At 42.2% G+C, this 27,330-nt stretch overlaps 1 protein-coding gene across 1 annotated transcript; it reads right to left on the bottom strand.

Annotated features, from left to right (window-relative positions):
• Positions 1 to 458: 458 nt before the first annotated feature.
• On the bottom strand, positions 459 to 23,540 carry LOC124130990 (polypeptide N-acetylgalactosaminyltransferase 1-like). The gene is made up of 12 exons (XM_046494047.2): positions 23,393 to 23,540; positions 21,729 to 22,138; positions 18,521 to 18,674; positions 17,544 to 17,710; positions 16,391 to 16,555; positions 14,414 to 14,624; positions 11,062 to 11,179; positions 10,120 to 10,317; positions 9,714 to 9,839; positions 7,921 to 8,022; positions 2,392 to 2,514; positions 459 to 1,570 (listed from the first exon to the last, which is right to left on the bottom strand). Exons 2-12 carry the CDS (start codon positions 22,111 to 22,113, stop codon positions 1,418 to 1,420), a joined length of 1,902 nt encoding a protein of 633 aa, XP_046350003.2. The 5' UTR covers positions 22,114 to 22,138; positions 23,393 to 23,540; the 3' UTR covers positions 459 to 1,417.
• Positions 23,541 to 27,330: the final 3,790 nt, after the last annotated feature.

The following is a 27,330-nucleotide window of genomic DNA, read 5'->3' as shown; positions in this document are numbered from 1 at the left end:
GTGGTAAAATTCGGCTAAAGGGATCGGGTGGTCAGGCTCGCTCACTTGGCTGATGCATGTCATCGATCAAAATTGCATGGATCGATGCTCATGGTGTCAATCACTGGATTGTCTGGTCCAAACTCGATTATTTACAGACCGCCGTCATATAGCTGGAATATTGCCGAGTGCGGCGTTAAACAACAAACAAGCAAAGTTGCTAAAATAGATGAGAGTCGACAACAATATATTAAGTCATAATTCGGTGACGTTTCAATCACATTATTTCACAAATTCAATATTTTCTTGACCAACGCCGCAATATTTTACCTCAAGCTGAATTTCTTGTGCTCTTTTACCTGACATTGTATACCTAAACAGAGACTCAAACACATTCACACAATAAATGTTTACTTGGAATTCTTGCAAATTTTTTGTATGTGCTATCATGTACAGCAGAAAAAATGCACAATAAGACAACAATTTGACACACTTTATCAGTTAACTCGATGAGATAAACGATATATTTGTGCGTGCGTGTGTGCGTGCGTGCGTGCGTGCGTGCGTGCGTGTGCAAACATAACCAGTACATTGTTGATTCCTTGCCTCCTGCAACAATCTATGCGCCACTCAAAATATCAACTTTGTGAGGCCATTCAGTAAGATGAACATTATTTCATGAAGAGAGATACATGTCCCGGCGAATGTCAGACATCTCTGATATTCACATTTACGCACGTGCAGTTTAGCAACTCTCAAACCAGATTGCAGAAAACAACATGATATCACGTAACCCAGTGTAAATGACGTAACGGATTGATTTTGCCATTTGAACTGACTTCAGTCAGGCGTCTGCGTCAGGTTGACTTTTCAAAGTTAACTTTTTATTTCTAAAAATACAATGGGTAATGCCGTGAATGAATTAGGTGATAAACCTACCGTGTTATGAAATTAAGAAAAACTGTAGATTAGATACCTCTTATTTTAAGTTGGAACCGGGCGCTTTATCACGTATTGATTAAGAGGCGACTAACGGGATCGGGTGGTCAGACACGCTGACTTGGTTGATGCATGTCATCGCATCCAAATTGCGTGGATCGATGCTCATGAAGTCAATGACTGGATTGTCAGGTCAAGACTTGATTATTTACAGATCGCCGCCATTGAGTGTGGCGTTAAACAACAACAAAAAGAGACACGTGTGATGACACTATTCTACTATTCGTTATATACTGATACTATGAGAAGCAGGGCAGGTATACGAGTGTGAGACAGGATTCACGTTGATGGGTGCTTTGTAATAAACTCTGGCAACTGAAGTATGCACCATAGAGGGCAATGGTGACAAACTCGTGTCATTCCGTGACAAGCAGGTTACGGAAAGGGGCGAGTGGTCACGAATGCGCGGCGGATTGATTCTGTATACATCATGTCTTATTCACATTTCTTCAATCCTCAGCACATTCTTCCTCCGCGGTCTGTGATAGTTCCACGTCCACTGCTGGGACTTCTTTCCAGAGCATTCCTCCATCACGACATGCTGCGTCGCATTCACGGTCAAACAATTATTGTGTCGGCTTATTAACTTGTCCTGGAACACAGAAACAAACACGGTCGGTCAAACAATCACCATGTCGCCTAATTAACAATCATGGTCAGTCAAAAAAAGATTGTATCGCCTTATCAACTTGTCCTGGAACAGAGAAACAAACACGACTAGTCAAACAGTCACCATGTCCCTTTATCAACTTATCCTGGAACACAGAAACAAACACGGTCAGTCAAACAGTCACCATGTCCCTTATCAACTTATCCTGGAACACAGAAACAAACACGGTCAGTCAAACAGTTACCATGTTCCCTTATCTACTTATCCTGGAACACAGAAACAAACACGGTCCGTCAAACAGTCACCATGTCCCTTTATCAACTTATCCTGGAACACAGAAACAAACACGGTCAGTCAAACAGTCACCATGTCCCTTTATCAACTTATCCTGGAACACAGAAACAAACACGGTCAGTCAAACAGTCACCATGTCCCTTTATCAACTTGTCCTGGAACACAGAAACAAACACGGTCAGTCAAACAGTCACCATGTCCCTTATCAACTTATCCTGGAACACAGAAACAAACACGGTCCGTCAAACAGTCACCATGTTCCCTTAATAAATTATCTTACGAGTACATCTAAATATTATACATCAGTATGACCGACCTGACGCAGAAACGTTGTTTTATCCTGTTAACCACATACTCTCTACGGGTCGATATAGACTTTATTTGCTTGGCGACAGCGAGATGTTATGGCAATGTTATCACAATCCGAACTCCGATACCATTCCAAGGACTGGACTTGTTGGTAAACTATTTTCGTCATGTCATTTCGAGAATCGGGTGGCATACTCTACCTTGTACTCCCATATATGGGACTCCGACGACCAGGTGCACTTGGCTACGTACACATTCCCGCCACGGTGTCTCAGACAGCAACCTAACGACACGATTTCACCCAGATCAGTCATGTCAAACATCTGCAATATATGAAATGAAAAATGAAATATCAAGAGATAAGTGCGTGTCACACAAATATACATGAAATATCTTACGTAAGTGTGTGTCATACGGATATACATGATATCTATTACATAAGTGCGTGTCATACGGATATACATGATATCTATTACATGAGTGCGTGTCGAACGGATATACATGATATCTATCTCATGAGTGCGCGTCGAACGGATATACATGACATCTATTACATAGGTGCGTGTCATACGGATATACATGATATCTATTACATACGTGCGTGTCATACGGATATACATGATATCAATTACATAAGTGCGTGTCATACGGATATACATGATATCTATATCATGAGTGCGCGTCGAACGGATATACATAATATCTATTACATAAGTACGGGTCATACGGATATACATGATATCTATCTCATAAGTGCGTGTCATACGGATATACCTGATATCTATTACATAAGTGCGCGTCGAACGGATATACCTGATATCTATTACATAAGTGCGTGTCATACGGATATACATGACATCTATTACCTAAGTGCGTGTCATACGGATATACATGATATCTATTACATAAGTGCGCGTCGAACGGATATACATGATATCTATTACATAAGTGCGTGTCATACGGATATACATGATATCTATTACATAAGTGCGCGTCGAACGGATATACAAGATATCTATTACATAAGTGCGTGTCATACGGATATACATGATATCTATTACATAAGTGCGCGTCATAAGGATATACATGATATCTATCTCATGAGTGTGCGTCGAACGGATATACAAGATATCTATTACATAAATACGGGTCATACGGATATACATGATATCTATTACATAAGTGCGTGTCATACGGATATACATGATATCTATTACATAAGTGCGTGTCATAAGGATATACATGATATCTATCTCATGAGTGTGCGTCGACCTGATATACAAGATATCTATTACATAAATACGGGTCATACGGATATACATGATATCTATTACATAAGTGCGTTTCATACGGATATACATGATATCTATTACATAAGTGCGCGTCGAACGGATATACAAGATATCTATTACATAAATACGGGTCATACGGATATACATGATATCTATTACATAAGTGCGCGTCGAACGGATATACAAGATATCTATTACATAAATACGGGTCATACGGATATACAAGATATCTATTACATAAGTGCGTGTCATACGGATATACATGATATCTATTACATAAGTGCGCGTCATAAGGATATACATGATATCTATTACATAAGTGCGCGTCGAACGGATATACAAGATATCTATTACATAAATACGGGTCATACGGATATACATGATATCTATTACATAAGTGCGTGTCATACGGATATACATGATATCTATTACATAAGTGCGTGTCATAAGGATATACATGATATCTATCTCATGAGTGTGCGTCGAACGGATATACAAGATATCTATTACATAAATACGGGTCATACGGATATACATGATATCTATTACATAAGTGCGTGTCATACGGATATACATGATATCTATCTCATGAGTGCGCGTCGAACGGATATACATGATATCTATTACATAAGTGCGTGTCATAAGGATATACATGATATATATCTCATAAGTGCGTGTCATACGGATATACATGATATCTATCTCATGAGTGCGTGTCATACGGATATACATGATATCTTTTACATGAGTACGGGTCATACGGATGTACATGATATCTATTACATGAGTGCGTGTCGTACGGATATCCATGATATCTATATCATGAGTGCACGTCGAACGGATATACATAATATCTATTACCTAAGTGCGTGTCATAAGGATATACATGATATCTATCTCATGAGTGTGCGTCGAACGGATATACAAGATATCTATTACATAAATACGGGTCATACGGATATACATGATATCTATTACATAAGTGCGTGTCATACGGATATACATGATATCTATTACATAAGTGCGTGTCATAAGGATATACATGATATCTATCTCATGAGTGTGCGTCGAACGGATATACAAGATATCTATTACATAAATACGGGTCATACGGATATACATGATATCTATTACATAAGTGCGTTTCATACGGATATACATGATATCTATTACATAAGTGCGCGTCGAACGGATATACAAGATATCTATTACATAAATACGGGTCATACGGATATACATGATATCTATTACATAAGTGCGCGTCGAACGGATATACAAGATATCTATTACATAAATACGGGTCATACGGATATACAAGATATCTATTACATAAGTGCGTGTCATACGGATATACATGATATCTATTACATAAGTGCGCGTCATAAGGATATACATGATATCTATTACATAAGTGCGCGTCGAACGGATATACAAGATATCTATTACATAAATACGGGTCATACGGATATACATGATATCTATTACATAAGTGCGTGTCATACGGATATACATGATATCTATTACATAAGTGCGCGTCGAACGGATATACATGATATCTATTACATAAATACGGGTCATACGGATATACATGATATCTATTACATAAGTGCGCGTCGAACGGATATACAAGATATCTATTACATAAATACGGGTCATACGGATATACAAGATATCTATTACATAAGTGCGTGTCATACGGATATACATGATATCTATTACATAAGTGCGCGTCATAAGGATATACATGATATCTATTACATAAGTGCGCGTCGAACGGATATACAAGATATCTATTACATAAATACGGGTCATACGGATATACATGATATCTATTACATAAGTGCGTGTCATACGGATATACATGATATCTATCTCATGAGTGCGCGTCGAACGGATATACATGATATCTATTACATAAGTGCGTGTCATAAGGATATACATGATATATATCTCATAAGTGCGTGTCATACGGATATACATGATATCTATCTCATGAGTGCGTGTCATACGGATATACATGATATCTTTTACATAAGTACGGGTCATACGGATGTACATGATATCTATTACATGAGTGCGTGTCGTACGGATATCCATGATATCTATATCATGAGTGCACGTCGAACGGATATACATAATATCTATTACCTAAGTGCGTGTCATACGGATATACATGATATCTATCTCATGAGTGTGCGTCGAACGGATATACAAGATATCTATTACATAAATACGGGTCATACGGATATACATGATATCTATTACATAAGTGCGTGTCATACGGATATACATGATATCTATTACATAAGTGCGTGTCATAAGGATATACATGATATCTATCTCATGAGTGTGCGTCGAACGGATATACAAGATATCTATTACATAAATACGGGTCATACGGATATACATGATATCTATTACATAAGTGCGTTTCATACGGATATACATGATATCTATTACATAAGTGCGCGTCGAACGGATATACAAGATATCTATTACATAAATACGGGTCATACGGATATACATGATATCTATTACATAAGTGCGCGTCGAACGGATATACAAGATATCTATTACATAAATACGGGTCATACGGATATACAAGATATCTATTACATAAGTGCGTGTCATACGGATATACATGATATCTATTACATAAGTGCGCGTCATAAGGATATACATGATATCTATTACATAAGTGCGCGTCGAACGGATATACAAGATATCTATTACATAAATACGGGTCATACGGATATACATGATATCTATTACATAAGTGCGTGTCATACGGATATACATGATATCTATTACATAAGTGCGTGTCATAAGGATATACATGATATCTATCTCATGAGTGTGCGTCGAACGGATATACAAGATATCTATTACATAAATACGGGTCATACGGATATACATGATATCTATTACATAAGTGCGTGTCATACGGATATACATGATATCTATCTCATGAGTGCGCGTCGAACGGATATACATGATATCTATTACATAAGTGCGTGTCATAAGGATATACATGATATATATCTCATAAGTGCGTGTCATACGGATATACATGATATCTATCTCATGAGTGCGTGTCATACGGATATACATGATATCTTTTACATAAGTACGGGTCATACGGATGTACATGATATCTATTACATGAGTGCGTGTCGTACGGATATCCATGATATCTATATCATGAGTGCACGTCGAACGGATATACATAATATCTATTACCTAAGTGCGTGTCATACGGATATACATGATATCTATCTCATGAGTGAGCGTCGAACGGATATACATGATATCTATTACATTATTGCCTGTCATACGGATATACATGATATCTATCTCATGAGTGTGCGTCGAACGGATATACATGATATCTATTTCATAAGTGCGTGTCATACGGATATACATGATATCTATTACATAAGTGCGCGTCGAACGGATATACATGACAAGCGCGCTCAGCGTTGGGGAAAGGTGCCTAAAACGGGCCGTACGGGTAAGGTATATCTGGCGTAGGTTAACGTATGTAGAGCGTACCTCTAACGTACGCCTACTGTATAATTCATACCTTCATACGTTCTCATACGCCGAAAATTTTGTGCATGCACAAAAATGTTTTTAAAGCTCGGCGTACTACAACGTATACCAGCGTGCTTTTAACGTATACAACTTACACCTAATTTATCCATAGCGTGTTTCAGCGTTGCCGGCGTTTTGGCAAAAATTTTCATACGTCGCCATACGTTACTGCTATACGTTGTAGTGTGACAGGGCCATAAGCTTTCAGACAAGCATATCTGATTTCTGTATCTCGAAAAACGAATAGTAATCGAGGGCGTCCGTGTGTAAAAAAGAATAATGCAGCGCCATTACACTGCTGCCCATATTCTATACATGGCATCTACACCCAAAAGGGGGGCACGGGTGGCCCAGTCGTCTAAGGCGCCGCGATTCGCTGTGCAGAGTTGCGTCCCTTGGGCACGCCAGAAACCTATGATTGTGGGTTCGCATCCCGGTTCGCCCCGATTATATTTCTAGGTTTGTCAGCACCATACCCGTGCTCGTGGGTTTCACCGAAGTGTTAAACGTCTGAGACCTGCATCACTTCGGGCTTTCCTCCAACATTAAGCTGACACGCCGTGATAAAACCGGAATACTGTTAAAAGCGGCGTAAAACCAAACACACACACACACACACACACACACACAAAAGGATAACTATCGAGAGTATATTTGTGTTCTGTAGCGCATTTCTTTAGCAGAAATAGAATATTCCGAATCAGGGTGGTGAAGAAAAGAGTCAGTATTGTTTTAAGCTGCTTTTATATTCCAGCAATGTCACCACGGGGGATACATTCCGTCGAGCACCTTAAAATTTATACATGCACGCACGCACAGATTCATCCGCCCAAGTCTGTCTACCTGAGCATGACCTTGACCGTGGCACAAATACATAGCGGGTTGCTTCCCTTCCTCAGAGGTCATCATGTCCAGGCACATGTTGGGCGTGGCCATATTTCGAAGCTGAGATCAAGGAAACAAAAACACAATTGAGTGGACAGCGTTTTTCACAACATTTAGACGGTAAGTCAAGTTTATCTATCCAGGAACAGGCTTCCTGGTGGTCGAGTGTGAGCTGCAAACTGCTAGAATATGATTATACATATTTATTTATGATAAAACAAATAGTTTCTTCCCGTTTGAGAGAGTCAGATTTTACGCGCGCTTCCAGTTATTCCAGCTGTGGGTGTCAACTGAATTTGTTTATTTGTTGTTTGTTGCAATCAGCTATATGAAGGTGCTCGGCTTCAAACCAGTGATTGATATTATGAGAAACAATACACGCCGCCCTGGTACAATGAAAATGTAGCAACCCTTTTGTTTGTTGTTTAACGTCAGTTATTGTCGGACAACCGTACACCCCACGTACCACTTAAAAGAAGTAAAGGACCAACCAATTCACTTATATTACTATAGTTCCTCGGTCATGGCATTACAGATTAATTAAAGAATTGGGTGGTCCTCAACATCTATCATCTTTCCGAGGCAAGGGAGTTAACTGACGGTCCAGTTTCCATGTCAGTTAACTCCCTTGCCTCGGGATGACGCAAGCTCCCCACAGCGATAGCCCGTTCGCGGAGCTCTCTATACTATCGCTGCCTCCAGTCAAAACTCCCCACTGTGAATAGGTGGCCACAACCATGCTTGGAGTTGAACTCGCCACCGACGGACCGTTATGTTTATAAACAAGTGACGACTGTCGCGACGCCGAACACACTTACCCCTGCTAAATTACTTTCTTCGTTTGTCAATTTGAATTTCTATTTCATTAAATCTATCATGTCATTGATATAGTACGAATGGAAGGGAGAAGTTGGTTGATTTTCCGTTAGTCTGCAATCTCGAACCAATCTGATTATTAAAAAAACAAAGTAAATTCATCTGGAAAACATGGTCAGTCGTAAACCTTATCGAAATGAAATATGATGGCATTCCCAAAGACATAAACAAAAGTATAAACGTAACTACATTTGGGGTTGGAGGGCAAATTTCAAGATTCTTGTCATGGCAGCGCCCACACTGGTGGCAGCGATGTTACCGAGAGTGTAACGAAGGTGTCACGCGCTGGGAAGGAGCTTGGGGATGACGCAAACTCCTAACAGCGATTGCCCGTTCGCGGAGCTCTCTATACTATCGCTGCCACCTGTCAAATCTCCCACTGTGAAAGGTGGCCACAACCACGCTTGGAGTTGAACTCGCAACCGACGGACCGTTATGCTTACAAACAAGTGATGACTGCGGTGACGGCGAAAACTCTTACCCTAACTAAGATATTTTCTTTGTTTGTCAATTTGAATTTCTATTTCATTTTAACTATCATGTCATTGGTATAGTAAGAATGTAAGGGGGAATTTGGATGATTTTCCGTTCTTCTGCAATCTCGAACCAATCTGATCAAACAAACAAAAAGTTAAATTCATATGGAAAATATGGTCAGTCGTAAACCTTTTAAAAAATAACTGTATTGGCATTCCCAAAGACATAATCTGTGAAAGATTTGACGAATCGTCAATGGCGCTGGCCTGTGGCAGAGGTACTATGCTGGCTGGCTGCCGGTCGCATGGAATTCTGGGCAGGAGAGTGGAACTTCAATTGAGTAGCATACGTACTTTCTCCCCTGAATACCTACTTACCTCCCCTGAATACCTACTTACCTCCCCTGAATAAACACCGTCACTTGGGATAGCCACTTCAGGGTACACGTTCTCGATGTACCAGGAGAAGGGCTTACATCCGATTCTTTCTCTCAACCGGCGGCGTTCAGAGACATCCCCTGGTTTCTGTAAAGATGAAGTGTACGGTGGTCTTTTTATGCGAAAAATAACAGTGCAAAAGATATACTACGACTTGGTCTTATATTGAAGCTGCAAAACGTATTAAACGCTCCTCGTATATAAAAGAGTCTCGTGCTCACAAGGACTAGACTTTCCTTGACCAGTTTCAATTGTGCAGATTTCCAAGTATGTGTATCAGGGAGTCTGTATAGGACTATATTGTATTACCCCTTGTAACCCAATCATAGGAATGCAGTTACACATTTCTGGAATATTTGGTACATACGTAGAATTGTCCATTCTTCTTTTCATCATAATAGTACTTCTTGTAGTCGTCCATCCACACTTCCGCCACACGCGCGTTATTCGCTTCTCCGGCCTCTTGCGCACCCTGGCGGATCTTCGAATAACTAGCGTGTTTGTGAAACACGTGACCAACTCGTGAACAGACTGGCGTTTCAATCCGACCTCCGCACATCCAGATCTGAAGAAATGCATTTGGTTATATTTCTTGTTTTTCAGTTTGGCCTTGGCATAAGTGGAGTAAAATCGGATGGCGACTTTCATTATCAATTCGAAGATGTTAAAATCGCACAAATTGGAAAAAAAATATAACGTTTCACGTGTTCAAGGATCTAAATTTTCTGAGCTGCAGCATCCAGAGGATTTGATGCTATTCTGAAGGCGCTTGTATCGATTAAACAGTATTATTGATTCGATTACCAGCATTGTATATCATGGTTTGTGAGCTTAATGTTGGCGGAGGGTCTGAAGTTGGTCGATCAGGTCGTAGACCTCTTTAGTGAAACCCCCGACAACGGATATGAGACTGACCGAAGATCATATTTCGGGCGAAACTTGGATTAACTCTCACGAAGAGTGGACACTGGCACAGATTTGTAGTTTACCACCCAGTTGATGTTTTGAGGACTTAATGTGAGATATCCACCCCGGACCTAATTCTACTAGAACCAATTACTACACCACAGCACTGGCCAACTTGTTCTGAAGGAGACTTCGTGGCTTATCAAAAACCGGAACTGCATACAACTACAAATGAGGAAAGCATTAGAGACTTTATTTGTCTAGTAGACATTATGTGTGTATACTTTGGGCTGGATCACTTGTTGTATACACTGCCAGACCTGCACAATCACTCCACGACTGACACCATAGAGACGCTGCCACGACTTCACTTGAGGTCTTTACACATGAAACATGAACTCACCTTAAAAGACATCTCGATATTCTCCCCACCCCAGACCTTCATCCCAGGGTCAAATCCTCCCAGAAGATCGAAGTACTCCCGGGTGATGGAGAAGAGGCCCCCCGCCATTGCTGGGTTTCTGTGATGGGTAAGAAGTTGAATGTCAAGTCAATTAGTCCGTGGACATGTTTCTCGGCATCGTCTCGTCAATTAAAATCTTGCTCTTTTATTGACAATCAAACTATTGTTTTCAAGTTACCCGCGTCATATGAAGCAAACTCTCTCATCCACGCTTGACAACTGGCAATGTGTTAAACAGCCAAATCCAGTATGTGTCCAGTTGTCATCGAACCTATTCAGCAAGTGAATGAACCGAGTCAGTAAATGAACCGAACCAGGGAGTGAACCGAGTCAGTAAATGAACCGAGTCAGTGAATGACCCGAACTAGGGAGTGAACTGCGTCAGTGAATGAACCGAGCAAGTGAGTGAACCGTGTCAGTAAATAAACCGAGTCAGTGAATGAACCGAGCTAGGGAGTGAATCGAATCAGTGAATGAACCGAGTCAGTGAATGAACCGAGTCAGTGAATGAACCGAGCTAGTGAGTGAACCGAGTCAGTGAATGACCCGAACTAGGGAGTGAACTGCGTCAGTGAATGAACCGAGCTAGTGAGTGAACCGCGTCAGTGAATGAACCGAGCTAGTGAGTGAACTGCATCAGTGAATGACCCGAACTAGGGAGTGAACTGCGTCAGTGAATGACCCGAACTAGGGAGTGAATTGCGTCAGTGAATGAACCGAACGAGGGAGTGAACTGAGTCAGTGAATGAACCGAGTCAGTGAATGACCAGAACTAGGGAGTGAACTGCGTCAGTGAATGAACCGAGCTAGTGAGTGAACCGCGTCAGTGAATGAACCGAGTCAGTGAATGAACCGAGCTAGTAAGTGAACCGAGTCAGTGAGTGAACCACGTCAGTGAATGAACCGCGTCTGTGAATGAACCGAGTCATTGAATGAACCGAGTCAGTGAATGAACCGCGTCAGTGAATGAACCGAGTCAGTGAATGAACCGAGTCAGTGAATGAACTGAGTCAGTGAATGAACCGAGCTAGTGAGGGAACCGAGTCAGTGAGTAAACCGAGTAATTGAATGAACCATGTCAGTGAATGAACCGAGTCAGTGAATGAACGGAGCTAGTGAGTGAACCGAGTCAGTGAATGAACCGAGCTAGTGAATGAACCGCATCAGTGAATGAACCAAGTCAGTGAGTGAACCGAGCTAGTGAGTGAACCGAGTCAGTGAGTGAACCGAGTCAGTGAATGAACGAAGTCCGTGAATGAATCGAGTCAGTGAATGAACCGAGCTAGTGAGTGAACCGAGTCAGCGAATGAACTGATTCAGTGAATGAACCGAGTCAGTGAATGAACCGAGTCAGTGAATGAACCGAGCTAGTGAGTGAACCGAGTCAGTGAATGAACCGAGCTAGTGTGTGAACAGAGTCAGTGAATGAACCGAGCTAGTGTATGAACCGCGTCAGTGAATGAATCGAGTCAGTGAATGAACGGAGCTAGTGAGTGAACCGCGTCAGTGAATGACCCGAACCAGGGATTGAACCGAGTCAGTGAATGAACCGGGCTAGTGAGTGAACTGCGTCAGTGAATGAACCGAGCTAGTGAGTGAACCGCGTCAGTGAATTAACCGAGTCAGAGAATGAACCAAGTCATTGAATGAACGGAGCTAGTGAGTGAACCGAGTCATTGAATGAACCGAGCTAGTGAGTGAACCGAGTCATTGAATGAACTGAGCTAGTGAGTGAACCGAGGCAGTGAGTGAACCGAGTCAGTGAATGAACGGAGCTAGTGAGTGAACCGAGTCATTGAATGAACCGAGCTAGTGAGTGAACCGAGTCATTGAATGAACTGAGCTAGTGAGTGAACCGAGGCAGTGAGTGAACCGAGTCAGTGAATGAACGGAGCTAGTGAGTGAACCGAGTCAGTGAATGAACCGAGCTAGTGAGTGAACCGCGTCAGTGAATGAACCGAGTCAGTGAATGAACCGAGCTAGTAAGTGAACCGAGTCAGTGAGTGAACCACGTCAGTGAATGAACCGCGTCTGTGAATGAACCGAGTCATTGAATGAACCGAGTCAGTGAATGAACCGCGTCAGTGAATGAACCGAGTCAGTGAATGAACCGAGTCAGTGAATGAACTGAGTCAGTGAATGAACCGAGCTAGTGAGGGAACCGAGTCAGTGAGTAAACCGAGTAATTGAATGAACCATGTCAGTGAATGAACCGAGTCAGTGAATGAACGGAGCTAGTGAGTGAACCGAGTCAGTGAATGAACCGAGCTAGTGAATGAACCGCATCAGTGAATGAACCAAGTCAGTGAGTGAACCGAGCTAGTGAGTGAACCGAGTCAGTGAGTGAACCGAGTCAGTGAATGAACGAAGTCCGTGAATGAATCGAGTCAGTGAATGAACCGAGCTAGTGAGTGAACCGAGTCAGCGAATGAACTGATTCAGTGAATGAACCGAGTCAGTGAATGAACCGAGTCAGTGAATGAACCGAGCTAGTGAGTGAACCGAGTCAGTGAATGAACCGAGCTAGTGTGTGAACAGAGTCAGTGAATGAACCGAGCTAGTGTATGAACCGCGTCAGTGAATGAATCGAGTCAGTGAATGAACGGAGCTAGTGAGTGAACCGCGTCAGTGAATGACCCGAACCAGGGATTGAACCGAGTCAGTGAATGAACCGGGCTAGTGAGTGAACTGCGTCAGTGAATGAACCGAGCTAGTGAGTGAACCGCGTCAGTGAATTAACCGAGTCAGAGAATGAACCAAGTCATTGAATGAACGGAGCTAGTGAGTGAACCGAGTCATTGAATGAACCGAGCTAGTGAGTGAACCGAGTCATTGAATGAACTGAGCTAGTGAGTGAACCGAGGCAGTGAGTGAACCGAGTCAGTGAATGAACGGAGCTAGTGAGTGAACCGAGTCATTGAATGAACCGAGCTAGTGAGTGAACCGAGTCATTGAATGAACTGAGCTAGTGAGTGAACCGAGGCAGTGAGTGAACCGAGTCAGTGAATGAACGGAGCTAGTGAGTGAACCGAGTCAGTGAATGAACCGAGCTAGTGAGTGAACCGCGTCAGTGAATGAACCGAGCTAGTGAGTGAACCGCGTCAGTGAATGAACCGAGCTAGTGAGTGATCCGCGTCAGTGAATGAATCGAATTAGCGAGTGAACGAGTATGTGAACCTACTCAGCAATTGAACAGAGTCAGTCAATGAACCGAGTCAGCAGGAACTGATCCAAGTCGATCAGTGCACGATTTAAGTGACCCAAGTGAGTCAGTTCATTGATTGCACATCACCTGATCGGTTCAATATTGCTTGTACGCCGTCTTCTCTCTCTGGGGGGAGGGTTCCTCCAGTTGAACGTCAGGGACGGGAACTCCACCACCCCAACCATCACCTCCGGCCCAGCAGTGATCCCGTAGTTGTTCTGGTCTATAGCGTCTATTGAGGGCGTGGTCACCACCCGTGGGTCGGCTACCAGGGGCATCAACAGAGGCTCTAGCCAACCTACGGTCAGAATATGCGTCTATGGTTTCAACACGTAACTAATATTCCAACACATATATCATCGCCATGACTTCAAAGGTCCACCAGGTGAATACATACTGCCGTGATGCAGAGTAACAGTGACGCATGTATGTATAAGGCTTGTGTGAGTGAGTGTCTGGGTTTAACGCCGCTTTTAACAGTATTCCAGTTACATCACGGCGTGTCAGCTTAATGTGGGAGGAAAGCCCGAAGTGATGCAGGTCTCAGACGTTTACCACTTCGGTGAAACCCACGAGCACGGGTATGGTGCCGACAAACCTAGAAACATAATTGGGGAGAACCGGAATTCGAACCCACAATCATAGGTTTCTGGCGTGCCCAAGGGACACAACTCTTCACAGCGAATCGCGGCGCCTTAGACGACTGGGCCACCCGTGCCCCTGTATAAGGCTTGTAATGAACCGTGGGCGTGTATAACTCACGGACGTTAAATAAGTTCAACTACTTGCATGAATTTGTGCGAATTCTACCGTTTCGTGATATCCCAATATAAAATGTCAACGCCAGAGAACAATCTGTGTCAATTATCTGTGGAACAATTGTCATCTTTTGGACGCAAAGGGCAAAACAGAAGTGAAATTTGTATGAATGGATCACTGAAAATCAGTGAGGACACCAGGTGTTCGCGAAAAGGCATTACTTTTTGTAGATCAATACATTTGGATATTTTGAAACTGAAGGGTTGGAAAGCATAACAGCCTATGTCCTACTTATGCTGTTTTTGTATAATTACAAAAATAGAAAGTACTCTTTAAGCTCTATTACCTAAAATGTAACTTTTCCCGGATTTAAATGATTTTTAACCCGAAACAGCGCCTCATTTATCTTTCCGCTTACGATTGATAGCGTATTGATGTTTGGTGATGCTTCATTGAATACTAGAATATCATGTAGAAATTGTATATGGAAACTATTGTGGTTTATCAAATATTATTTTTCTCGTATAAATATGACGAAAGTTAAAATATAATTTTAAAAAGAAATAATTTTGACTTAGGTTGTTTTCCTACAGGATTTTAATGACTAAGGTTCTTTTGCATTTGAAAAATTCCTTGACTTAGGCTATCTTGCCTTTATCTTTTTGCATCAAAATACGATATTTTCCATTTTCCACGATATGAACAAGTAACTCTGCTATTCTCTGCCATGGTTATAATTGTGTTCCTTTTTGCTAAAAGTTAGCAGAAATACTTTTTCATTTCCTTGTACAATTTAAAAAGTAGCGCTTTTTGCCTCTCCTGTAAAGATGCTTTGCAACCCTTCAACTATTCAATTCACCCCCTCTTTGAAATTAATGAATGTCCCCTAACAGAGAAGGTATTTGAAGGGTGTGTATACAATGAAATTCGTAACTATGCAGGAAAAAAACAAACCAGATTCCAATACAAAAATGAACGTAACTAATGTTGTTATTTTGGTGTTAAAGATGTTTATATTTTTGGCATTTACATTGATAATTTAAGTTTGTTCATTTAGCATTCAATGCACGTTGTGTTTATATTTAATGCACAAACAGTTCTGACTTACATACATATGCACATTTTGTTAATACAAGAATCTACATTCTGAATAAAACATTCATTCATCTATCCTTCCCTCACCCGTCCACTCATTCCTCCACCATTCATTCATCCCTCATGCACCGATTTATGCATCAGTCATCCATTCTCCACCCATCCATGGATCCATCCACCCATCCAGCTCTCCCTAGCTTGAGTCAATACCTGGAAGACATTCGCAGTGCGAGTCCAAGAACGTGATGGTGGGCGCTGTCGTGTATTTGTACCCATACATCCGGGCTACCATCAGGCCCAGTCCAGACTTGGCTCGAACAATCCGCACTTTAGGGAAGCGCGCCATGTACACGTCCAGCGGCCTGCCGAGAAAGTCTGGAAATAAAAGACATTGTTGTTAATCTCGTTGCAGCTAATTAGGAACAACGAAAACTTAAATATATAGGTAGGGATCAATATGATTTTGAAATAAAACAGAAACCAAGTCGCTCTATTCCTTGTTAAGAGTTGCGTCCCTTAGTTGTGACAGGATCCTAGTTTCGCCCAACCATGAGCCTTGATCTGTGTAACAGACCAGTGCTCGTGGGTTTCACCAAAATCGATAACGTCCACAGCCACTGTAACATTCCTGACATTATTCTGGCACACATGGCCTCAGACCACAGTTACCCATGAACCGGAAAAGGAAAATAGGAGAATATAGTGCCCTGTTTAAATGGGCTGTTCAGTCTGTGCCAATTTTTAGAGGGCCTTATGATAGTTGAAATGAAAAATTAGACATTGTATTTTGTTGCAATTTTTTTTATCTACAATCTACACATGGTATTGACTCCAAGACCCGATGATCTGACTCCAAGTTCAAGGCCGTTGTGTGTGTTTCGGCTCCAAACTTCCTCTGACCATTCTTGACAGTAGTTACTGCGAAATCTTGATGTTGGATCCAGGCCGATACTTTTCGGTATGAGTGGCAAGTGGCAGGTTGGTCAGCATGCAACAGGAGAACTGTCTACGACCGATATTAATTATGGTGGGCTGTCATGTCACTGTAGATAGCAACGAAGGAGTGAGTGAGGTTTTACGCCGCTTTTTTTAAGCAATATTCCAGCAATATCACGGCGGGGGACACCAGAAATGGGCTTCATACATTGTACCCATGTCGGGAATCGAACCCGGGTCTTCGGCGTGACGAGCGAACGCTTTAACCACTAGGCTACCCGACCGCCCCAGCAACGAAGGAAAGAAACTGAGGTCTGAGGCCATATAACTTAAATATTGCTTAAGTCGCATTAAATCCAACGCACTCGCACTCGAGACATTATCTGCATAATATGTAAACAATACACGCCTCCAATAGCACACCTACCCCATGACGAGCCATCGTCGACGAGGATCACCTCCTTCACCAGGTGCGGCGGCGTGTTGTCATGGATACTGTGAACCAGCCTTAGCAACGTTGACCACGCCTCATTGACGAAACAGATGATGATGCTGGTCTGGGGGAGACCGGCGGAGGAGTAACGCTCAGCACAGCTGTTTAATATACACACATTGAAATAGATAATCGATTGCCAATATATCTGAACGATAAAGCTATTCCGTATATCAGATTAACGATCACCCAAAAATATTTGAAAAATCAGAATCTTCTCACAGTCAAGCCAGCCTTTCAAAAGAGAAGCAGTGAGTCAACAATAATTTAATTAAATCTACAAGTTTTTTCTATCTCCTTGATTGAAACTTCATTGATGGAAGGCTTGTTCACACAGCCTTAAACATAGCTGCCCAACGTTTAACAGTGGAATAGCTGGGGCACATGTCCCATACACTTGTGACATGCGGTCATGAATTTCTTGGGGAGAACATTTCTTTGAAGCCAAAAACTTGATGACTGCTCGGTACTCGTTCTTTTCCTTTTTCTGTGTCCATTTGGACCCCTATTGAGTGAGCGAATATAGTTTTACGCGGCTTTTAGCAATATTCCAGCAATTCCGGTGGACATAGGAAATGTGTTTCACACCTAGTACCCATGTGGGGAATCGATCCCGGGACTGGGGCGTGACGAGCAAACGCTTTAACCACAAAGCCACATGACCGCCCAGGACCCAGTGAACCTGTTTTGACCAAGGTATAACTCAAGTTCGAATGAACAGGACTGAAATAGCCGTCCAATCAAATTGCTCTCATTCTGTGTTAAGCTAGACACCGTAGAGATGGTGACGTCACTTCCGAAACGAAGCCATGGTGGCGAACGGTTCAAGGGAACATATCATGACAGAATGGAGATATAGATGTGATATAATCAATGTTTGAGTGAATGTTGCTATCAATACAAAAACTCACCCCTCCATTCTCACGTCTCTTAGTCTCCGTCTGACGCCGATCAGGTTACTGACGTATTCATTCATGGCATGGACATCAAGAGCGTTGTTGTATTTCTTCTGTTCTTCCGGGGGCAACTTTTGGGGGTCTATGCCGAAACCCAGGCCGCCATCCCCTAGAGGAGAAAGTATCCAATATGTATAACTCCGGATGCACGCACGAACGCACGCACGCAGGCACACACACACCCTTAATCACTGTAAAATCATTACTACAACTAGCTTTCAATACTTGTACAAGTAGGTCAGGTAACTCTTACGGTGACTGTGACATGACAATAAATATATAACCACAGCCCTCGCCCCTTGAACTGGGATCACGGAACATCGCGATGATTAATTAACGGAGATAGCTGCATGTGTGCTAATCCTTACGAAGTGAAGACAAGCCATTCCGACGGTAAGGGATATGATTTACAGAAGTGACAAAAATTGCAAAGTGCGCTTTTCAAGAAGTATCTATTCGCTTGCGATAAACATCATCGGTGAGATTTGATCACGTGGTTACACTCAAGGACAAGTGACTGCGAGCGTCCCTATAAGTCTCTTTATAAGTAATAGCACACACGCAGCTATCTTCTCTAATTAATAATTGCGATATTTTGTGATTCTAGTTCATGTGGCGAGGGCAATAGTGACCTTTACTTTGCATTCTTTATATTCAAGCAAAGATTTCAAAACATAAAACCAATAATCAACATGATCAGGCTGATAGTAGACTTACTTTATCCGACTGAGCACCTCAGCATTGCAACTCCAGTAGTTTACTCCAGTGAGATCACTTATCCTATCCAGGTTGGACTATGCTAACAGTCTGCTTATTAATACCAAACAGGATCTATGTAGCAAATTGCAACGTGTCCAGAATGCTGCTGACAGATTGATATGTAGACGAAATAAGCGTGCACATGTCACTCCTTTAATAAAATTATTACACTGGCTTCCAATAAGATCTAGGATTGAATACAAAGTCGTGTGCATTGCATACCAGTGCTACTATAGTACAGCACCTTCCTATCTGAGTGAACTTCTTACCCTACACAAGCCAGCACGAGATCTCAGATCAGCACATAAACTCCAGTTTAGTGTCCCTATGGTCTCACTCAAAGCATCCGGCAACATAACTTATCCTCTCACTGCATCTGTGCTCTGGAATTCCCATTCCAGTGGATATTAGGCAATCTCCAACTCTGGACACTTTCTAGACAAAACTAAACTTTAAGACTTATCTCTTTAGATGTGTCTTTGACCCTGTGTGAGGCGCTATGAGCGACTACGTAGACGGAAATGGCGCTGAAGAAATGGACTTATTATTATTATTATTTACATGTAATTCGGTCTCAACACTGAAGGTATCTTTTCGTAACATAGCTTCGAATTCAGCATTACTATAACTGTAGTTCTAAGCATGATGTCACCTCCTCCATCCCTCTTTTCCCGCTCCAAGCACAGAATTTCTCACTCGTGTGATTTGATTGGGTAATTTGATCGGACGGCTATTTGGACATGCCGTACTAATCGGGCTCAAAATGAGGTTAAGAGTTGGGTGTCGCAGCCTACTTAGATTAACGAACAAACTCACGTGGAGGCACGGGTGGCCCAGTCTTCTGTGGCGCCGCGATTCGTTGTGCAGAGTTGCGTCCCTTGGGCACGCCAGAAACTTATGATTGTGGGTTCGAATCCCGGTTCGCCCCGATTATAGTTCTAGGTTTGTCAGCACCATACCCGTGCTCGTGGATTTCAAGAAAGTTGTAAACGTTTGAGTCCTGAATCACTTCGGGCTTTCCTCTCACATTAACAAGTGGCGGTCGGGTAGCCTGGTGGTTAAAGCGTTCGTTCGTCACGCCGAAGACCCGGGTTCGATTCCCGACATGGGTACAATGTGTGAAGCCCATTTCTGGTGTCCTCCGCCGTAATATTGCTTGAATATTGCATAAAGCGGCGTAAAAGCATATTCACTCACTCACTCACTCTCACGTTAACCTGACACGCTGTGATATAACTGGAATAATGTTAAAAGCGGCGTTAACCCAACTCACTCACAAACTCATGTAAACATTAAAGAGTGAGTGATTGAGCAGTTTTTAGCAATATTCCAACCATTTTTCACGGCAGGGATCACACATCGTGACGAGCCTGACAAGTTTATGAATGATCTAACTGATTGCCAGATGTTGCAAATTGATTGAACTACTACAAAACCTGTTACTATTAATCTATATGACATGACAAAACATGTTATTATAACACATCCTGAAACTAAACTAAAATAAATAAATATTTGCGATGGCGGTATCTAATAGTTAGTAATATTGAGTGAGTGAGTAAGTCTTTGTGCCGCGTTTGTAATTTTCCACGTATTCAGGGCGGGGCATACCTGAAATGGCCTTCACGCACGTTACCTTTTTGGGAATCGAAGCAGAACCTTCTGCGTGACAAGAGAACGCGCTGACTCTAGGCTACCTATATTGACGTGTCATCGGTACATGCCATCTGTCAACATGCAACATGCAGCATCCCCCCAAAATCAACATCCACGACTAGTACACGTTCGTATGGAAGTGGTTTATCGTTGCCTGTCTTTGTTGACACAAATATATTTTTTTCATCTTTTAAACCTCCCAACGATTGCCTATGTTTTTTGTCAGGGATGAAATGAATGTTTTCGTTATCTGATCAACGAGGTCGTCGCCTATGGTAGTCGCTATCTTTGTGAAGCTATACGAGATAAGAAGAGCGATCTGATTGGATATCGCGTTTTCATTACAAGGGGCACAACTCGTGATCTACGCGAGGTGGTGCCAGGGTCGAGCCAAGAAAAGTGGCCTTGATGTGATAAGGGTAGAAACTAGGCTTTGATATAGGGTAGTGGACACGCTTGCCTCGAGAAAATGACTGGAAACTAGTGCAGTAATTTAACCTATTTCAAGTGATTCATCTTGGTACTTCCGATACGACCCCAACTCCAGAATTATTTGTTGTAACCCCCGGCTGTCTTAAGAATATGCGTCTGATATGCCACGGGAATGTTTTTCCCGTAGCAACAAAGCACCACATCTCAGCGTTAGAACTTTAGAACAAGTTCGAGTGTTATTCATAGAAACACACAATGACACAATAACCCTCGCAACGACTCCAACCAATGGAATAAACGCTTGAAACTGACATACCGGCATTTGTGATGTTGAAGAGACTCCTCACAACAGCAAAGTCGGGTTCATTTGGAATGGGCTCGGGTGGCCAATCACCTCTCAACGCTACACTGGCAAACCCCTTCTTGACTGAAACGACTTCGTCAGGACGATCGGGTTGATGCAAAAAATACACATCCTTCTCATCCGATCGCTGTCTCGTTTTCATGTCATTCCCGTCATCCTTTGTTATATCCGGCGGTATTACCGCACGTGCCTCTCTCAATGTATGTCCTGTTGTGATCCTAGGCCAAATCCGTCGCCCCTCGCTGTTTGGCCAGGAGAGGAATATACACACCAGCCCCATCCACAGAATCACCAGGGACAGGAAAAACACGTAAAGGTGTCTCATCCTTAACAGCATGATGATGGACACTCTCTGCAACCTTCTGAAACATGCAGAAAAATGAATTATTTATAAACTCACCGTCCACTTCTGTCTATAGTGTCGCAGGTATCTTGCTATCTCTTTGTAACCTTGTGAAAGGTTTGCTTTCAAGTTAGACTTGCTCTGAGGTTTTGCATTTGAATTGTAAGACCTAGCTATAGGTTTTACTTTTGACCATTTGCATTTTAATATGAATAGCGTAGAGCTAAAAGGGGCCAAAATGCACTTTGGCCCTTTTGGCATATTATTGTATAAATAACATCTATGAGTTCTTGTCTACCTGTAGAAAATATATTGTATGTTTTCATTGATGCGTTTTTGAAATATAGCTACTTAACATTCTGTAAAAGGGCCAAAGTCAAGTTCCAAAAAGGCCAAAGTCACTTTGCTAGATTTTGGCCCTTTTTGCTCTCATTTTCGTGTTTGGTTGAGACAGGTTGTCTGAGAGAGATTTTAAAAGTTTGGACACCTTATTATTATGTTTCAACTATTTCAACAAAGTTGGCATTATTATAAATCATTTAAAGTACTTCAATAGTATGTGTCTGTACTTTCAGTAGTAGTTTCTCAATCCCAAATGTTAAATCCCATACAAATGCCTGAGGGTCAAAAGGGGCCAAAATACAGACATTGGCCCTTTCCACCCTAACACAAATTAAAAACGTAAGTTTAATTCCTTTTTTGAATGTTTTTTTCTAACAACATTTATATCTCTGCTGTCAGAATGCATTAATGTCCAGGAATTTATCGGCATAAACAAAGTTCATTTACATGCATATGGTTATGGTTTTCATCACTTTTCTCAAAACAGACTCCACATGGCATTGGCATCTTGTTGGCTTGTTTGCTACACTCAGTAATATTGCATCTATATGATGGCGGTCTGTAAATAATCGGCTCTGGACCAGACTATCGAGTGATTGACATCATGAGCATCGATCTACGCAAGTGGATACGATGACATGCAACAACCGAGAGCTAACCTGACCACCCGATCCCGTTAGTCGCCTCTTTGGACAATCATGGGTTGCTGAAGACCAGGGCATCGTTCCACAAAGAGATCTTAGTACTACGACTATCGTAAGCCAGTGTTAAAGTGTGGGAGTTAAGACCAACTTAGCGCTAAGATGGCTTTGTCGAACGGGGTCCAGTTCTAACCCGGATCTTCACAGGTTCAATTTACATTCTCAGCCCCTACATATCATAACTTAATATTTCATATCACAATACACCGAAGGAGATCGACAATACATACCTACAATTCCGTTAGTAAAAACACAGTCGTCAAACGTGTATATCAGTTGGTGTGAAGAAACACAATCCACAGAAAGCTCAATCATAACATTAAAATATCCCTGCTGGCGATACCACTACCTCATTATCCAAGCAACGAGATGTTAATGAGATCGTATTCCCACTCCTACCAAGCTATATCAAAGTACATATTTCATATTTCATATCATTAATTACAGGTATGGATTGTATAGACCGCGGGTCTCTCTTGCGTGTCCCAGTTTCAGGGTTAGTTTACACAAAGTCAACAAACTACAGCTGTGTCACAGCTGTTTCAATAAATCTGTATGGACGAGGAAAAAATGTTTCATAGCACGATCTATACCACCGGACACCTTGTCAGCTGGGACGGCCATTGTGACCAGTCGATTCTCTTTTCGGCCGGCTCGACAGGGTCCTGTCTAAAAAAAAAGAAATGTAAAAAAATCTAAATGGAGCGCAGGACATCCTACAGCTGAGTCAAACTAGGCTTTAAGAGTTTAACAAATAATAAATGAAGCTGAATTGTTTGATAGGCATTACTTAGAAGTTGACGGATGACCAAGTAGACCCAATTTATGGATAACAACTTCTTTAATGCTGTAGAGGCGACGTTTCGTTATACCGTTGTCGAGCAAGACTGAATGAGGACTTACTTACTTAAATTAGGAATTTAACGTGCTCTTTCCGACATATACGTATTTCGCGCACTGAATGAGGATGTTGTTGTTGCATTAAGTGTTTAGGAGGTCGCCTTCTGCCTAGGCAATTTCGGCTGACCTGTCCCTCTTTGGGACTCCTGTGTGTGAGCAGGGTACACCTATCTATTGTGAGTTTGGTGTTCACATAATTTCTGTTTTTGTATTGATATGATTTCTATTTTCTTATATTGATATGATTTCATTTCTATCCTTGTCTGCTCTGTTTTTATACGTTCGAGTAGCTGTCCATCTCAAAGAAATAGAGTTAGTTTGGCCTTCGCTATTGCCTCTCTTGGCTTTAGGAGATCTATGACAGATAGCGGATCTAATTGCAATTCTTGTTTTTACCTAGCCCGGGGTGGGGCATGGTCTTGACATTCTAGTAACACGTGATCAATGGTTTCAGCCTGATTGCAAGATGAACAAACCTTGTCATAGTGCTTTTTGTGACCGAGTTTGAGGCGTGAGATAGCAATTTCAATTTTCCTTTCATTTGAGTAGGCTGTATATCCGCTTTGTTTAGAGCTAGCTTCGCCAGTGAATCTGCTTTTTCATTTCCATGAATATCTATGTGAGAGGGGATCCAACACAGCTCCACCTGTTGCCCTTGGTCCGATAGTTTTGTATATTCGTATAGAATAGTGTTGACTGTGTTTGGCCTGGAGTTTGAGTTTCTGCCACTGATGGCCTGAAGTGCACTTAGCGAGTCTGATAGGACGACTGCCTTTGCTTCCGGAAGTTCCGGAATGAGTTTGAGTGCATGATGAATTGCCTCCAATTCAGCCGTGAATACTGACTGACCATCAGGCAAGCGAACTGAAAGTGCTTGGGGTTTGGAGCTGTGGATATGGATCCCGTAACCAGCACTGTTGTTGATAGGATTCTTGGATCCATCAGTGTATATATGGGCCCAGCTGTCCCAGGTAGTTTGAATTTTAGTGATAGCTACTGATCGTAGTAGGGTTGGGTTTTCTTTTTTAGTGACTTCTGATGTTAAAGCAGTGTCAACTTTGGGAGTTTTTAAAGTCCAGGGAGGGTGTAACCCTTTGTAGTGACTTTCTGGAGGCTGAATGTCATCACAATTGTGACTTCGAATGAGTTCACGTACTAATGCCAGATGGCTTTAGTGAGGGATTTTTTCGAGGAATGAGGACTTACTTACTTACTTACTTTGGAGATTTAACGTGCGCTTTCCGACTGATGCGTATTTCGCACACGGGCCCGGCCAGGCCATTTAATGTGTTTCCGAAAGGGGCGAAGGTGGTCTGTGCAACCCAAGAGGGGGGTTTTAGGGGTTGCTTATATAGAATTTGGGAATTTTGAGATTTGGAATAGATGCCGATGGGATTGGGGAGGAGAACTAAGGGAGCTGGGTATGGTGGATGTTTGTTTGTTTATGTGATTTTGATTTGGTGAGTTATTGTGTTTTTAGATGCGTTTTATTAGTTCCGTTTTGATTAAGAATATGCCTAAGGCCTTGAAGTTTTCTAGTTTATTTTGTGGGTTTAGTATTGCTTCTAGAGTTAGAGCCTTGTTTAGATTGAGGGTGGTTTGTAATGCGGTTCGATGTGTTAGGTAGTGTGTGCAGTGGATGAGTGCGTGTTCTGGGGTTTCTGGTTGTTTGCAGTGTGGGCAGTTACCTGTAGTGTGTTTTTTTCAATTTTTTTAGGTGGTTATTTAGGTTGGTGTGTCCTGTTTGGAGTTTAGTGATTACTCTGTCGATTTTTTGGGATGGATGGAGAATTTTTGGTTTGGTTAGTGGTTTGCTGAGCACTTTTTTGATTTGGCTATTTGAGTTTAGATATAGGTTATGCCATTTTTTGGTGATTTTTTGCTTGTTTACACTTTTAATTTCTGATTTTGAGGTGGGTAAGTTTAAGCTTATTTCTGGGATTTTGAGGGATAGTTTAGCTGCTTTATCGGCGTTTTCATTACCGTATATTCCTACGTGGGCGAATGAGGAACATTGTACCGAATATATATAGTAGGTGGGGGATTAACAGTAGAGGACAAACAGTACCCACAATTGCATCCATGAGTGGGATAACATGAGTAAGTAATGACAACAGAAGGATAATACTGTCATAACACGATGGACAGAGAACACAATGGTGGAAGCCAATGGGACATAAAGCCAATTAAACAGGATAAGTTTGCATAGGTCTGGTGCTTATTGCTTAATGAGTTCATAGTAGGCGGGTGGGATGACATAACCTTGATCTCTGTTGATTGATGGCTTGTGGCGGCGAATGTGGACTGCTTCTGTTAGTGACGTCATGGGTGTTGTTGGAGAGGTGAGGTGAGGTGAAATTCGGTTTAACGTCGCGTCCAAGATTATTGCACTTATATAGCGACGTGCATGTACGAGTATGTGTTTGTGTGGCTGCTTGTACTAGTCCGGACTGATGCCGATTTATAGTGCTAGCTCACTGAGATACCATGCTGCAGTTTAACATGAATACCCCACTCAGACACAGTATACTGACTCCGAGCCGACCAGTCCTTGTTTTAGCCCCTTAATGCCGAGCGCCAGACAGGGTAACAACAAGTACCATCTTTTAACGTCTTTTGGTATGACGCGGCCGGGGATCGAACCCCGGACCTTCCGCTCTCCGGGCGGACACTCTACCACAAGACCACGGAGGCGGTCTGTTGTTGTTGGAGAGGATTTGGACGTTGTCCCAGTTGATGTTGTGATCAGGGCCGTTGCTGATGTGGTCCGAGAGGGCTGGTGTTCTGTCTGATTTGATGGTTGAGGTTTTGTGCTCTTTGATTGTGCCTGTATCTCCTCTACCTACGTCACCTGGGGTTAGTTATCGAAAGGTCCGTCTGACGTGACCAGTAATGGGATGTCCCCAGATCATTGTGTATCGGTAGCGAGTCCTCTCTGACTGATTAGATTGTTGGAACTCTTGGAGATTCCGGGTAAATATATAATCCCCGGCAACCATTGCTTGTCGTAAAAGTCGGTTTTGTTTCTTTGTTTATGTGTTGCAATATTCCATAGTCTGTAAATAATCGAGTCCGGACAGACAGTCCAGTGATTGACATCAATAGCATCGATCCACGCAATTGGAATACGATGACATGGATCAACCAAGTCAGCGAGCCTGACCACCGATCCCGTTAATCGCCTCTTACGCTAAGCATGGTCACCTCTAACGGTAAGAATGGGTTGCTGAAGACCTGTTCTACCCCGGATCTTCGCGGATCATAAGAG

Source organism: Haliotis rufescens, unplaced genomic scaffold, assembly GCF_023055435.1.
Source record: "Haliotis rufescens isolate VD_foot unplaced genomic scaffold, xgHalRufe1.0.p SCAF_10, whole genome shotgun sequence".
Lineage (NCBI taxonomy): Eukaryota > Metazoa > Mollusca > Gastropoda > Lepetellida > Haliotidae > Haliotis > Haliotis rufescens.
This window is presented reverse-complemented; position numbering and strand designations above follow the sequence as displayed.

Coding starts and splice junctions, on each gene's coding strand:
- LOC124130990 (XM_046494047.2), bottom strand. CDS start 22,113: ATGCTGTTAAGGATGAGACACCTTTACGTGTTTTTCCTGTCCCTGGTG. Junction 10,318..11,061: donor ATATCGAGATGTCTTTTAAG/GTGAGTTCATGT, acceptor GCATTTCTTCAG/ATCTGGATGTGCGGAGGTCG. Junction 1,571..2,391: donor CCCATATATGGGAGTACAAG/GTAGAGTATGCC, acceptor TCTGTGTTCCAG/GACAAGTTAATAAGCCGACA.